The sequence below is a fragment of the Anopheles arabiensis genome, chromosome 2 (assembly GCF_016920715.1).
Source record: "Anopheles arabiensis isolate DONGOLA chromosome 2, AaraD3, whole genome shotgun sequence".
Lineage (NCBI taxonomy): Eukaryota > Metazoa > Arthropoda > Insecta > Diptera > Culicidae > Anopheles > Anopheles arabiensis.
The window spans coordinates 86,229,110-86,245,298 of NC_053517.1; the positions used below are offsets into that span (position 1 = coordinate 86,229,110).

The following is a 16,189-nucleotide window of genomic DNA, read 5'->3' on the forward strand; positions in this document are numbered from 1 at the left end:
TACCTTAATGAGTGGATCAATCGTGCAACAACACACGGCTCACAACGGACTGGAGACACAAGCGAGACGGAGCATATCGCTGGCAAAGAGGGTGGAATGCAGCCGCGACATAAAATCGAATCGAACGGCGCGAACTGATCGGTCCCAAGAGACCGAACCACCGAAGAGTGCAGCCGACGCGGTACAGCGGCCAGCTCCATCCAGTGCGAGCGGGATAGAAACCGTGCCGTGTCTTTACTGGTACGGCTTCCCCTTCCATCGCTACCGAAACGCGTTTCAAGCCGGTGGCCCGCTACAGCGCTAGCTTTGGAACGCTTTGGCTTCGGCTGGTTCGCGAAACCCGAACCTCGGGCGGCGCCTTTCCATTTGCGGGCGAAAAAAAAAGAAACTCCCTCCCCCCAATCCCTGGCCGGGCGATCTTCCTTCGACTGGTGTGGGCTTCGACGCTTGCGACAGATCGAACGGCGAGTCAGTCCCTAGTGCGCATAGTTTGTGTCAGTACGGACAGTTTGCTTCCAGTCCTCCTCCACCACAGAGAGTGTGCGAGGTGCTGTGTGTATTTATTTATCGAGCGTGCGTGTGGTTTTTTACCAACCCTTTTTTTTAAGTCTGAGTGGTGAGTTAAGAGGTGAAAGAAATTAAATCAATAAACTACGTTAAATATTACAAAAATTAAGCCAAGAAAATTGCAGCGATCTTTCTAACAGCTAGTGATCGTCTAAGTGACAAGTGACATGATCATGATCAGCAAGAGTCATATGAAATGTTGTTCCATGGCCTTGAGCAACGGGCACTGTTTGGTGTGGCGTGGTGTGGAGTAAAAAAATATAAATAGTTCAACCACTCAGTGTGCCTGGAGTATCAACGACCGAAATCGAGCAAGTCCTTGGTCATATTTCCTGCTTCCGTACACATTAGATCGTAAAGTGTTTCATGCTGCTAATAAGTGTTCGAATCAATACGGAGCAAAGATGGAGAGCAAAACACACCACCTTGACTATTACCGCTAACGGTTGAGTGGAGCCAGAAGACTTGCTGAACTGAAGCATGTGAGGAAAACGTGCTGTGTGAAGAAGTTTTTTCGTGTCGATATCGGTTGACGTGCCATGCAAGATCAATTCAATTAAAGGACTGTCAATACGTTGTAGTGAAAATGTCGGGAAATATGTTAATGTAGGGTTGGTATTCAAAAAAAATCAAGCCTTTTACACTCTATTCACCTTTACGCTTAATGCCATGTTTGCGTCAAACAATCAAAAGACTTCAATGAGCGTTCAGAACAGTAAACTTTTCGTTGTTTTAATTTTATAGTTTATTTATTACAATCTTAATTTCCTTCCGTAAGGAAAGTTTAAAATGTTATACTAACAAAAATGGTTATCACTTTGCAGCGATCGTTTTTTCCTCCCAAGAGCCTGTGCAATAGTGTGTAGTGTGTTTCCTAGAGTGTCTAGAGTGAGTGCTGGTTAGCCACTGAGGATTACAAATTATCAAACAAAAAAAATGGTAAGTAATGCTCTTCAATGAAAGATGAATAATCATACATAGCCAAGCGAAACAATGCATTCTGGCAGCCAGCACTAACCACCGCTTGATCCAAGTGACGGATCGTCAGCTTAGCTAGAATCGAAACCGAACAAGCTGTTCGCCCTCCAACCTTGATGACAGCATAAAAGCAGTCCGTCGAAACTGAAAGCCAGCATCAGACACGGGCGATCGGGGTCTCTGCTTGATGCGCGTTGGGCGATGTGTTGTGTTGGGTACGGTTTCGCCTTGCCACCACGCTCTCACACACATCGCACTATGTGAAACGGCCACGACAGCAACAAACAAAAAAACTACAACCTCTGATAATCAAACACCGGTTTTGGGGACGGTTGTAAATTGTTTCTGTCTGTTTTTTTTTTTGTTCGTTTGTGTGTGTTTTTCTTGACGCTTTGCACAGATCCATTCCTTTTGGCCGTGGCTCGCGAGTGTTGCCTATGTTTTGCAGACCACCCGGTTTCACACCATTTGTCGGAGTTGTGTGCGTGTGTGTGTGTTTATGGGTAAAGCATTAATTAATGCAAGAGCTGCAAAACACAGGGAAAGGGAAACAAATGAAGCAGGTTATGGAATGGGTATCTAGGTTTGAACACTTCGTAATCGTGTGCGAGCACCATTTGTGGTGTGCCTTATAAACTATTGTACGTGAAGAAATGAAACAGTAAACAAATTGTTTTGAAATTGTCGAATAAACTTAAACATCTCAAAGTAAAAAAGACCTTTCCAGCAGAGCAAGAACGATGACGTGATGCATCGGATAATCAACCCAACTTCTGATCGGTGACTCTGCTTGCCTTGTCGTCTTCGTCTCTCTACGAACATTGAAAACTCGGACAAACTCATCACATACACATAAGTATGCAAATTTATGCTGCCACTTGGACGAGCAGGCAAATAAAACCACACCAAGAACACGCCGCAGCGTTGAGCGTGTCGGTCAACATTTGCCAATCATCCGGCACAGAGTGGCCGGCTCAGGGTTGCGACGCTTCTCCATGCTTTTCCTAGTATTGGGCCCAGTGGTGTGGTGACGCCCTTGTACTTCTCAGGCCATATCTCACGGCCCTCAAACAGCCACTCACAAACACGCGCACACACACACACACGCCGGTACCGGTACCAATTGGCTACGCGTGACAAATAACTGAACGTTTTCGTAATTATGGATTTCGTTTGTTCTGTCGCGCCGTCCACCTCCATCATGGTCCGAGACTGCGCGTATCGCGAAACTGTCTTGCGAGCTGGTTCTGCTGGGTCGGGTCGCGTTTTGCCGGGTACAATCGGGCAGCTCGGGTACAATAAAACCGTGCCACCGATACCCGTTATGCCACGACGCGCGACACGGCCCGTTGTCTGTCAACCGTCACTGGCATCGTTTCGTGAAAACTCTTGGCCTCTCTTGAAAAAACAACGGGCTCTGGTACGGGGTCCTCTGCAAGCTGCACACGGCTGCACACGGGTGTATTGGAAGGTGATTGTTGCTGTTCTCTCCGCTTCACTCTAGCCAATTAAACCCGACAGAGCAGAGCCGTTGGAGTGGTGTCTTGTGAAGGTTACCAAGTTTGTTCGCTTGTTCGTTGTTGGTTTTTTTGTCTGTTGCACTCTTGAAAAGTTGTTCTTTTTCATAAGAAAAACGAGATCACAGTACTTTACAGTTAAAAATAGCATACGTACAAAGGCAAACAAGCACAGCGACTCAAATCATTTGTTAAGTTTACCGTTTCGCTAGGTTAATGGTAGACCGACTCCACACATGGGCTACATGAATGCCACTTTCGCACAGACCACAAGCATCATCGATTGCAGATAATTGCACGTAATATTTTGCACAACTGTAAATAGCTTGCAATTGCAGTTGCAGGCTGACTAACCAGGGGGACTAACCGTGTGCGCTAATCGTTGATACCGTTTGGTTTGGACGCGTTTGTTGTCCAAACACAGCAAACAACACAACAACGCGCGTTCGGCAGGTGCAAAACGCAAAACGGAAAGCCAAACCTAAATGTCAAGGAAACTCATGACAACTTGAACGGTGGCTGAAGCTGCGCGCCTGCGTTAAGGCGCCTCAAATGAGAAGAAAATTAACTTCTCTTGTCAGAAGAGCGATCCATGAATTGATTGCTGGGTTGAAATTTCTACTTTTCATACCTTAAGTTCCATTTCAAAAGCAACAAAAGGTCGTTAGTAAAGCTTGATAAAACGTCACACATTCAATTGTTTGCTAATCTTTGTGTGGCGAATCTTTCTGCTCACTTTGGCGGAGGAATTGTGTCTAACGAAATGCCCTCAGCCGCTCCAGCCAGAGGTCACGCAAAATCAACCAAAAATCGTCGTAAAAATGCCACCCTTCACTAAACTTTTTTACCCTTAATTGAGACCCTGATGCTCTAAACCTTTCAAAGAGCGTTCACGCAAAAGGCAGTAGCAAACCAAAACAAAACCCCGAACCGGATGCAATGGAGGGCAGCATAGCAATACGGTGGCTGAAAGCAAACCGCAAACGGATTACCGTTTTGCTGCTGCTGCTGAATGCTAATGTGTTTGAACTTTTCCACGCAGATCCCAACGGCTGGGACGGTAGTATCGCTGGCCGCAGTGGAATTGTTTCCAGTGTGCCAAGATAATGCTAATGCCTCTATTTTTGAACAAGGTTTTTTTTCCTGCCCCACAAATTTTAAGGTGTGTTTTCTACCAGCTGCCATTACAAGTGATATCATTTTTCATTCAACGTTTCCCATTCACTTGCCATTTTTTATTTATTTTGTTGTTGTCCCTTTTAGCGATACTAGTGCTCTTTTGCATCTCTTTCTACCATTATACCATCTAACGATCATCGTCAGTTTTATTTATCACTTCCGCTGATTTCATTTGCGCAGTTTGCAACTCCTTTTTTTTGTATTTCCCACACCGTGAGAGATAGTTTTAATGGTGGGCAAAAGCATAAAAAAGCAGCAGCAAAAAAGTGCGCAAAACTGTGAGCCACTCAAATGGACCTGGTCTGTGACCTTGTGGGAGAGAAAAGAAATAATAATAATACAGAAGTTTTCAATCACGGCGGCAGCTGTGAAACGGGTTGTGAGATCGTGCTAAGGTTGAGTGAAAATGATTTAAATCCACGCAAATTGAGCGTGAAAGGGATAAGGCTCATTTATGCTACTCTTTTGCCATGTGTAGATTAAATTGCAATCCTCCACTAAAGGTCATATTTTCTGGTTTTTAAACGGCCTCTTAAATGAACTGAAAAGAAAAACCAAAACACCATCCTGATCCATTCAATGTAAAGACTTTTCCACGATCTAACCTTGCTAAAAACCCCTGCGGCTGGTACTCTTTAACCATGTAGTCGCTGCCTACTTCTCCAGTAACTTCGATCAATCGCCATAACGACGGTGTGTGTGTGTGCGCGCTCTGCTCCAATCCTCGCTTTGGTCGGTTCAATCGAAAGAGAAAGTAAAATCGGCCGTTCCCTTCCGAACGGCTCGAGATTTCCTCCCCGCCAGGGATTCTCATCGCCTGCGCGTTCGCTCAAGTCTCCGCCGGCCAGCGTACTAGTGAACGACGTCGACAACAAGCTGGGGCGTTTTTTTATTTATTTACGAGCTTTATTTTCTCTTCCAGTGCCACCGGTCGCAGCCTGGTCGTACGGTGTGCTGTCGGCCTGCGAGCTGTTGCCACTTTTGCTGTTTATTTTCATAACTTTTATTTACCACCCCAACGATCGTGCCCGGTTTCGCCGCCTGTACACGTTCCGCTTCCCTCGCATGCCCCATTCGTTGCTTTCGCTCCCTTTTCTTGCACAGTCTCTCACTCTCGCTTGCGATCGCTGCAGCTTGGGTTGGGTGGGTTTGGGTTTCAATTGTTGGTGGTTGCAAATTTTTCGCTCATCTATTTACAAGCTGTACGTGTGATCGTACTGCGGTGTGTGTTTGTGCAAATTGAGAGATTGCAATGCGTCGAGATGAAAAGGAGAAAACGAACCGCGAACCGCGTGTGGGCGACGGCCCCGTTTAGTGTGCTGCGGCTTTTCCGTTTTTTCAGTCTACCTTTGTTATTCTCCAGCATCAGCGTTTGTAGAAACCCTTTTCTGTTTTCAGCTTCCCTTCCCTTCCTCGAAATTCTACCCGTCAGCACACAGACAGGCGCGCGCGCGAAGCATATTTTTTAATTGCACTCCCTGCCGCATACCGTAGCTAATCATGATTGAATGTTTATTTTTCCACCCACTTGCAGCATACGCTGAGATGTTGATTTTTGCTCGCTATGTTTGCGTTGACTTTTCTCTCCGCTTTCACGTTGATCTTCCACCGCGAAACATTCAAAACCATTCAAATGCTCACCTCACTGCTGCTTGGTTCCGCTGCATCTGCTACGCTTTTTCCAATTCCGGGTGCATCGACGCAAGGACTGCAAAAAAAAAAGACGCGATGCGATGCACCGTGGCTGCTGAGTGTTTAAGAAATTTTAGAAACTCATCCCACGATCAACTCCCCCCTCTCCTGCCTACGGTTCGTAGCAATGCTTCGGAAATGGGCGGACGGAAGTGCTTAATGAATGTTGTCTCCCATGCCCGGTGCGGTCTCTGTCATGCTTTCCGATTCCGATACCGGTTTTTCTGTCTCAACCTTGGAAATACAAGATTGCGAACCGCTCGACCAGCGCCTGAATGCGTCGCGTGTACGCTGCATCTGGCCGTTTGACGGCTCAATAATGCATAGCATGACATTTGATTTTAAGGTGGACGACGATCAATTTGACTACGACTGTCTGTGGTGGACGGTTTCATTTCGAGCTTGTTCGAGATTGTTTCACAATCTAACATCAGGATTGGGTACAAGAACTTCGAATGTCGTAGAAAAGAAACGTATAATTAAAAGAACTGAGTTAATTAATTCTTTAAGTTAAGCAAACTCGTTTAAATCGTTTAAATGATTTTGTCTTCTTTCAGTGCTACATTGTTTCTAACAAGATTCAAGACTGTTGAAACTTCTTTAAATTGAAATTCATATCCATTAATATTCATTTTATCTGCTAAAACACACCCATGCCATTTAAATTGACTTATGATACACATTTAAGCAATCCATTCTTTCCTAAAACCAACTCGACTGGGATTTTATCTATCAATAGCAACACGATCGCCGTTGGGAAAGAAACATTACATAATGCTGCAATTGAACTGCAGTTTAAATTGAGTGCACTTACAGCAGGACTAAGTAAAGAAAGGAATAAACGAGTGAATGTTGCTGCCCTGGCCAACCTAACTGCCCACTAGCTTAAGTGAATTGCAAACAGTGTTTTATTTTATGGTTTATTTCACTAAGCGCAATTTAAGCGCTGTTGTTTTACACCAAAAATGCGACAGGCTGCTTAAAACGTAAAAAAAAACGCGTTTCAAGGAAGCAATCTACTCCATTTACATTACTCACAGCTAACAAGGATATCCTATTATATTGCTACAAAAGCTAACAAAAAACAATACGCCTTCTCAAGCAGAACCAACGCGATCGACGTGCGTCATAGACGATAAAAGCCTTTGACCATTTTTTTACTGTTTCCTCAAAGATCACGCCTTACCGCTTTGTTAAAGCGGATCCTGCCGCCCAGTGCTGGTCACGTACTGGAGTGGGTGCCACCAAAAGTGAAAATGAAGCCAATCTCCAAACACTTCACCCGTGCACACCCAAAGGCTCGTTTTCGAAAGCGAAACCGAACCCATAGCACACAAAAAAAAACCCTTTCGGACGTTCAAAATTTGGGTTTTGAGATCATACGGACTTTGACTACATAAATAAGATTGACCCCCCTTTGGTGGGGTATGGTTTCATCCTTCACCCTGCCCCTGTCTAACAAAAAAATTGGCACCCAAGGAACCGCGCCCGCATTAGAAGCTCACGCCGGGGCTCAAACCTCAAACCTAGGGCGCTAATTTAACAATAGACCCACAACAGGCCGGCTCACGTTCCGTTGTCCTCCGCACGTTTTGGCTTTCGCTCCAACCAACTCCCGCCATGCCCTCGGACTTCACTTCGAGGGTAATAATTCATTTGTTTATTGTACTCAACACCACGTCCGCCCCCTCCCGCCGGCCAGCTCGGACAGCAGCATGATCCATTCTCAGCATGGGTGGTTGGTTAGGACACAATAAATGGTTGACCTCGCGGCACCAAACGCCCCTACCCGCTTCAGCATATCGCACAAGCGGGCGGGCGGGGGGTGTGCCTTAGAGATTTGAAGCCAAAATCCAAGGTGTCGACGAAAGAGCAACAGTGTGAGCTCCAGTACGCTTGCGTGTTAATTGAAAGCTCCTAAAACAAGCGTTAGCAGGGTGGACGAGTGCGTAAATGTGTTGACTGTATTGGACAGCTTAGCCGGTAATAAGGCGATTTGAATACAACACTGCCATGTGAAGTTGTCAGTTCCCCCCCCCCCTCCATGTTGTCGTCGCTCAAAACAACTATCAACCGCTTCTATCTTCCAGATCAGTATCTTCCCGTTGCGTTTGATCACGCAGCAGACGAGCTCTTGTTTCTACTCGGGGAAGGAGCTTTATTTTTAATTAAATCTTCACATCTCTTTCACTCCTCTCGCACAAACTCGTCTCCTTTCGCAGATCTTATCACACCGATCATAACGAGTGGGATTTCTATGGGTGTGCCGTTGGCAAACGTTGTGTGTTATGCGTGGTGGCTCCTTACGTACCACGACAAGTCTGGCACAATTGTCGCACCCGAACCGAAAATGGGTAAAACGATTTGTCTCAGGTGCTGCTGTCGCTGTTGCTGCCGCTTGCGTGATGGCTCATCTTGGCCACGGTCCGGCATCTCGGTTCGTCGACGTGTGACGGAGGCAAAGCTGCAAAATTACATAATTTTCTATGGAACGCAAAAAAAGAAGCAAGACCTACACTTCAGCAAGCCGCTGCTTTTTGAATGAGCGAGCCAAGTGAGACTCCAAATCGGTCATGGAGTTTTGCGTAATTTCCTACCGCTGCAGTGGGTTAGGACGGTGAGACGGTCTTTCGGTCTGGTGCTTCTGCTACAGCCGGACAACAGCATACTTGACTGAGAAATTTGATTTATCGTTCAAAGCGATCATGCACAACATTGTTTATGCTGAATAAGTAAATTTGTTCAATTAAGCTTATTGTGATCCAGCAAACAGACTCTTATACAGATGTAGCAAAGCTTCACTTCGCAGCTACTGTTAGCTATTCACCAACTTCTTCATCATCTGCATCAGAAATGACAGTCTCAGTAGCTAACAGTTTTCTACATTTCACCAGTGAGAGCTGTTTTTTACTTTCTAACGCCGGCAGATCTCACGTCATCAAACTTTTCTACGCTACCGATCAAAATAAACCTCCCATTTTCCCACCCAATATCCAAATTACCAGTGCGCGAGCAGCGTAAAATTCAACCCAGTTTTCATCGCACGCCATGCGTTGCGCTTTTATTTGGTTTCGATTTCGAACCTCCGGCCCCCGATCGTCTCACGCCCCGGCATATAACTTTTACTATTTCACGCGATAGTTATGGAATGCAGCGCGTGCACAACCGAACCCCACCGCGACCAACCGCCAACACGATTTGGGCAAACTTTTCCTGCTACATTTTTGCTGTGTGCGTGTGTGCGAGATTGATGAGGAGCGATGGTGCGATCGATCATTTGATTGTTGGTGAAGATTGAGCGTGATTCCCACACACAATTCGCATACCGAAATAGAAAAGCCGAATGGAGAAATGCATTCCCTTTTTGCAGCAGGAGAAACTGTTACGCTTTGATGCAACGTACTGCGTACTTTCAGGAAAGTTTTGAATCACTGCGAGTGATAAATAGAGATCACAATTGCACAGCTTTCTAGCGTTTCCTTGATAGATGAGTGTTTTCTTGCGAATGTTTTAAAACATTCTTCTTGTTTTACTTCATCGCGGTTAAATAAAACTCCTTCATTCCCAACACATCAAGATCTGCTCAGAAATACTTCCGCTATCATGCCAAAAACAACATTGCGCAAATTTGTCCAAAACCAACGATCAGTACGTGCACGCTACCACCGCCGTATTTGCTATGCCATGCAAATTTACCTTACCAATGTTTGTAAACATAAAGCACTCGCCACAAGGCAGTCTTGATAAATAAACACCCTGAAGCAAAACCCAGTAAATCCCACACACGCGCACACACACACTAGCGTATCGTCTAAATACAAAACACAAGCCAGCCGGAATCGATGCGCACAAGCGCAAAGTGCGCTCCGAGAAAATGTCAACCGGTTCGCTGCTGCTCATCCTCTAAAAGTCGAGGTGGAAAAACAGGTTTTGGGGTAGCTTTCTGAGGCTAATACCGTGGATCAGGAAAGGGAAGACGTTCAAAAGCACACATACACACACAGGCATGCAGAAAGCGACACTCATCCAAAAACCATCATCTTTCGTCGTGCGCTGTGCTGGACCCGAAAAACGAACGACTTCAACGAGCGTAGCAACGATAAGCAAGCGACGAACCTCTGCCCCCGCACACAGTCGACCGTTTCATCAACGATGGCGCTTACGGCGTACAGTATGGATTGATGGTCTCCTTCGACCGATAAAACAGCCGCATTATGGCGTTATGTTTCCTGTTCTGGGGTTCATGTGTTGTGTTTTGCTTTGCACCCCCCCTGTTAACCTTGTCTCGCGGTGCAAAAATGACCCTGTTGACCTGTCCTTGAGTGATGATAGTTTACAGTGGAGCTTGAACGCTATCTCAGAAATGTGGTGGGTTTATTGTTGTGACAAGAAAGGAATTTTCTACATGGATGAGATTTTGACTGAAATGGAGTATACGGTTCGTTTGCTCTGTGCCGTCACGTCAAAAGTGACACTTGAAATTCCAACCAACACGGCAGGAAGCACAAACATTCATGTAGTGAATAGTAACCAACCTAGTTGCCGGCAATAATTATCGCTCATTCAAAGCCTCTTGAACGCTGAAGAAAGATAATCATGGGCTTCGTTAAACGGACTTCAGACACTTTACGGGCTTAACCTGCATCCTGGCTGCAAAGCTATGAAGCAAGCTCTCGTTCATTAGGGCACACAATCTGCCCTGCCCCAAACGGCCCTTCCTGCTATCACTCCTGTCTCCTGCTTGCCAATCTCCGCCTTTAATTGATCCCGATCTAATGTGATAATTATTTTGCAATTAAAGGGCTTACATCGTTATGTTTCTTTTTTCCATACATAAAGTCCTCTCTGCACGATTCAAAGCAAGATTGAGACATATGAAGTACGACAGGGCTTGGCAGTCGTTTGAAGGACCGTACGAGCCGTTGCCAAACGGACAAGAATGTCGGCACTAACAAGCAACCGCACGGGTTGAATGGGTCGATCGTGTCTCGAATAATACGCGGAAGGTTTGATGAAGATTGTGCTGGGTACTGGGTGAGCCCGGCGCTACGACTGGCTGGTCGAATGATGGAAGGAGATGTTGCAAAAACAGGGGTACATTGATTTCCGCATTTCGCTCCGCAGCGCGCAGAGTGAAAGAGATCTGTTTGCCATGAACAATGGTCCGCCGGTGGAGGTGATTTTGATTATTGATTTTGCGTACAGCAAGGCGATCAAATTGATAGTTAATAGGTTGCTAATAATTCACCTTGTTTGTGCGTTTGGGAAACGATATGGCTTATTATTTAAGCTTAATTCGTTTCTCGATTCGAACAATTTTATTAATGCTGTTTTTGTCTTTCTACTTTCAGGTAAGCAAGCACGAAACTTCCAAATTAAAACTAAATAAGGTAACGTCCAAGATTTTAATGGAAAAATTCCAACCGAAAACTGCACCCATCAAGCGATCAGCAAAAAAAATTGATTGTCCATTCGGAACACATCCGGAAAGCGAATCCGAATGTTGAACCGCACGAAACATGAAACCATCGCAAATCATATGGTTGTATCAATGTTTCTGCACACATCAAACGATTCACTTTCTTTCCATTTTGCTTCAAAATTACCAGAAGAGAGAGGAAGAGACCGTATTCATATTGATCGTCCAACCATAAACGATCACATTACAGACGACTTTCAGAGAATTGAAATTTTCATAAGACCACTATACAAAAGTGGAAAAGTGGAATTAAATTAGAAACAAGTTTTACTTCTGCACCCAACACAATGTAAATATTTACTAGTAAACCAAGCACTGAAAATCGATCCCAATCTAGTCGCTCCCGGTGGTGACTTTGTGGCGGGACCACCGCAAACACACAGACTTCGATTCCTGATTATCCATAATATCATTCCCACGGCATCGTCCAGGAACCGGAAGCACCGCCAATACCGGTTTGATTTATACCGTCCGATCTGAAGCTGGCGAGCGCTCCCTCGAAGCCAAGAAACCCAATCCAATCCTGGGGAAAGAAGAGTAAGAAAAAGAAACAAACAAAGCACACTCACGCACAAGCGGTAGATCTTTGTTAAAATCTGCACTGCCGCTGCCACCATTGTCGATCGTTTTGGGTGCGACGAACCCCAAGCGCGAGCACCCGGTAGGTGTGGCGATAATAGTTGCCAATACACAGCCAGACCCAGACCGTGGTCCTGTTTCATTGTGTTTTGTGCGGGCAGAAAATGGTTTCTTTTGGAATGGTTTATTTTAATGTTTTTTTTTCTTTCCTATACTTAATCAGCTTTCGACAGATCGTTGTCTGTGGGATTTCGATCTAAAGTTGGCATCCATTTGCAACGATTAACGATCTCGATGGGAATCAGGAAGACAATTTTAAATCAAAGCTCTTTTTGATGGGGTAGACCGTTTTATGGCACGAAAAATGCGATCGTATCGTAATGTTTCACGCTCGACGGCGAGGTTTATCCATCATTTTGTAAGATTTCGATCATCTTAAATGGAGCGCTCAAACTGCTCGAAACAATGACTGCTTAAGCATAGGTTGAAGATCAGTGGGTTTTAATAACCAAAACAATGCGTGAAAAAATGATTTCATTTCTTAGCAAAATGCTACAACGAGAAGCACTGTCAGAAACATCTGTATAGATAATAAATAATAATTTACAAAATTAAATTTGCAAACCACAGCTGTACAACAGCTGCTGGACAACAATGTCAACAGCACCGAAGTGAATGGAGTATAACACCGCGAACCATTCCCGTTACCCTGTTTGATCCATTGCCGAAACAGGGAGTGTCCCATGGACATTATGCCAGCTCGTTAGTAATTTTCTTCTTTAGCTCCGCGTTCGCATCATTTTGGACAAAACTTTTTTTTGGGGACTCTCAACAACGCGCATTTTTTGTGTCTCTTCACTCTTCACCTCCATTATGCTTCGCTCACTGTCACGCGACAATTTTGTTTTGCGTTACATAATGCCCCAACAAGCAGGCGTAATTGAACCGAAAGGGAAAACGCGCACACACGCGACAAAACGCGTCTCACACTCGTCGTCTCGTTGACACCGTGGACGGACCACAACGTTGGACGGTTTTTCGCGCGCTGTGCAATTATCCTCCGACACGGCAGAAGGCAACGGAAGCCGTGTTGTGTCACTTTCGATTTCCTTTTCGCGGACCGGACCCGACCGGAGACCGCACATAGAGGGTGACAATTTTTCCCGCAAACTTTAGCGACCGATCGGTGTGTCCGCCCACTGCCCGGTGGATGCAAAGAGGGTGTAATTGATTGTGCAAATGAAACGCAACGTGGCCCCGGGATCTAGCATCTTTCTTTGCACACTTGTTGCTTCTGATTCTGTTTCGACGTTTGTATGATCGACAAAACGTGCAGAGGTCATTGCTGCAGCGCTGTAGCCATTGCAAACGCGCAACGCGCAAACGGATCAACCGCGAGGACTACCGATCGCAAAATTATCGAGAAATCGATGTCATTGAAACTGGGCAGCTCGATGGAATTTGCTATGCACAGCCCACCACCGACGACTCCACGCACGCAGCACTGCTTCTCCCTTCCCCGTTTTCTTTCGAACTTTTCCGACCCGATCCAACGCGCAACGTTCAAGACGTGTGAATATTTCGCTACCCCGTTAGTCGCACACCGAAAACAAGCGAGAAAAAAACGCTCACAAACACAGTCCACACGGTCATGGAGCTACGGCAAAGTCGGGGGGTTGGCTGAAAACTGAGCCCCCAGAAGGTCGGTGTCCCCTTTGCCTGCGCCAAACGTTGGTGCGAGCGCGCCCGCTTGATTGACTTGAACCGAAACGAAAGCCGCGCGGCTCAGCGACATCGACGACGACGATGACGACTACGACGATGGAGTGCATAATTAACTTTCCCAAACATAGTCCAACGACCGGCCAACAGTTCGAAACGGGTCCGGTTTTGTGTGCGCAGGTGAATCGAGTAGCAATACGCACGCACGCCAGCGAGCCGGACAATTCACAATGACACAACGGCGCTTGGGCGAGCGGAGCCCGAACTTATTGGCCCACTGTTGGCCGCTTTTGGTGGTGGTGGTGGTGGCGTGAGTCTACACTGTCGAACGAAATTAAATCAGAATCGTGTGTACACGGTTTTCCCCGTCGGAATAGTGTAACTATCAGATCAGACAGCAATTTATTGTTGGCTGCGGACGAAAGTGTAACAACCGTGCAACAACAGGCGAGACAACTTTTGCTACTCGTAACCAGCTGGCGATGATCAAAAAGACAAAGGAAATGGAGGAAAAGAAACAAGCATTTTGCAACAACACCTTTGTGGCACCTATAGTTTATGGTTTATGATCAGGCAGAGTGGGTGATGTGTTGGGTACGAAGGAAACGGAAGTATTTTACTGCTCCGTGATGGTTTTCGTTGATGAACCACAGCTAAAGCTTTGTGCAATAAATGCTCAAGTTACATTGTGTGGATTTTTAATAACTATTTCCAAATATTGTCAAAATATAGCATCGAAGATAGTTTAGTACAAGCCTTTGGCAAGCAACAGAAAACATTCCAAAGTATCCATAGTAACCTTTTTTGAAGAACAAATGATGATCCTCGTAAACTCTGCATTGATCGCATTGTCCAAAAACCTTCAATTATCCACATCCGATAAGGTGAGAGTATTTTCACTTAACCTTCCTCACTAACGGTTCTGAAACCTTTTCCACTCCCTATTTCCACCCTCAAACGAAAACTGCTCGTCCATACTGAAAGTCATCTAGACAGGCAAAAGGTCGCAACCAATAAGTAAATGCACAATGCCCCATCATTAAAGATAAAGACGCCCGCAGAAATCGAACTCTCAACCACCACCACCCCCAGCAGAAAGTCGGTGCCAGTGCCGGGGGAACGATGCAAAAGGTCATAAGCCAAGTGGTTAGTGCAGTTTTTCAACCCTTTTAGCCGTTCTCACGATGCCACAATTGGCCAGCGGATTGCCGATGCCATACTTCCGGTTCATTGTATCTTCCCGAACCGCCCCTCATGCTCATGTGTCTGTGAAGGTTGCACTGTTACTAGCGTAAAGGAAGCAGCATCAGCAGCAGCAGCAGCATCATCATTTTCATTTCCACCCAATCGAGTGCCACCGAGCGTTCGAGTGCGAACGAGCGAGCCCTTTTTAGGGGGAGGAAACGGGCCCGTCGATCGTACCCGTTGCAAAAGGGTTACTGCATGGGAAGCGGCGGCGACGAAGTGCAAGACAACCGCAGACAACCGGTCGTCGTAATTCACTTTCGCTTTCATCTTCCATCAGCCCGGGACCCGGGTAATCGCTTACCTCATCCCCGACGTCCCGTTTGCTAGCAAAAAAAAAAAGAAAACACAAACCGGGCATCGTCATGCACGAGTGGAGCCGGCGGGTGGAAGCGGAATATGTGTCTATGTACAGCCTTCTTCGCTGCTCGATTCCTTGGATTGGTTTTGTTAACGAGCCACGACAAGTACAGTCCCAAATACGCACACGCGCCAACCGACAACGTTCGATCGCTCCATCATGCAACCCGAAGGTTCGTCACTTGCTTTTGTGAGAAGCGTTCTTCTGAAGCGTTCAAGTCTTTTGATGCTTTCGCGTTGGGATCGTTTTTTTCTCCCTGCTTTCTTTCTGGAAGCTGGCTCCTCACACTGAAACACATTTTCGACCGAGTGACTTCAACGATAACGATGTAATAAGTGACGAACCTGCCACGAACCTGCAACGCTACTTCGATGCTTGCTCCATGCGGTGCAGATCGTGTTTTGGGGTGTTGTGTCGTTGGCGTTGTCTTTTCCACTCCCAGCTGTAATTAATAGTCGCCGCTCGGACAGGAAGAAAGTGGCTCTCGCGTTGGGGCTGTGCGAGGGCGTTGGGGGAGAAGCGCTTCGTGAGCACGTAGCGCGCAACCGGTAACGTAACCAGCAAACGTGCCGTGGCCATTTTTGGGAAGCTGTGTTGCGTTCGGCCGGCATCGCTTCCGAAGCGGGAATGCGTACCGTATTATCATACGGGAAGGAGAAATCCATCAGCATTATGGCATCGGGTGGTTGCGGTTTCTTTTCCTCTCGATACACACACACACGCTCGAACGGGAACGAACGAACGATCCGTGTTCGGTTCAATCGATCATGATGATGGGGCATTAAATGAGAGCGATTTTTAACGCCAATTTTTCATTCTCGTGTTTCTTTCGGTGAGATGAAGTAATAGAGCCAGTTTTGGGGAGGAAAA

The 16,189-nt window shown here is 46.1% G+C and overlaps 1 protein-coding gene across 3 annotated transcripts in view; it reads left to right on the forward strand.

The window, feature by feature from the left end:
• The first annotated feature begins 449 nt into the window (after positions 1–449).
• The window catches only part of LOC120894257 (probable chitinase 10), a 32,587-nt gene continuing 16,847 nt past the window's right edge, over positions 450–16,189 (forward strand). Inside the window, exons 1-2 of one of the 3 annotated variants that reach the window (XM_040296740.1) lie at positions 450–628; positions 1,392–1,506. In XM_040296740.1, coding sequence (XP_040152674.1) covers positions 1,504–1,506 — 3 coding nt within the window. In that variant the 5' untranslated portion in view covers positions 450–628; positions 1,392–1,503. The remainder of the gene's footprint in view (positions 629–1,391; positions 1,507–16,189) is intronic. The other 2 variants (XM_040296739.1, XM_040296741.1) reach the window with 2 other exon arrangements.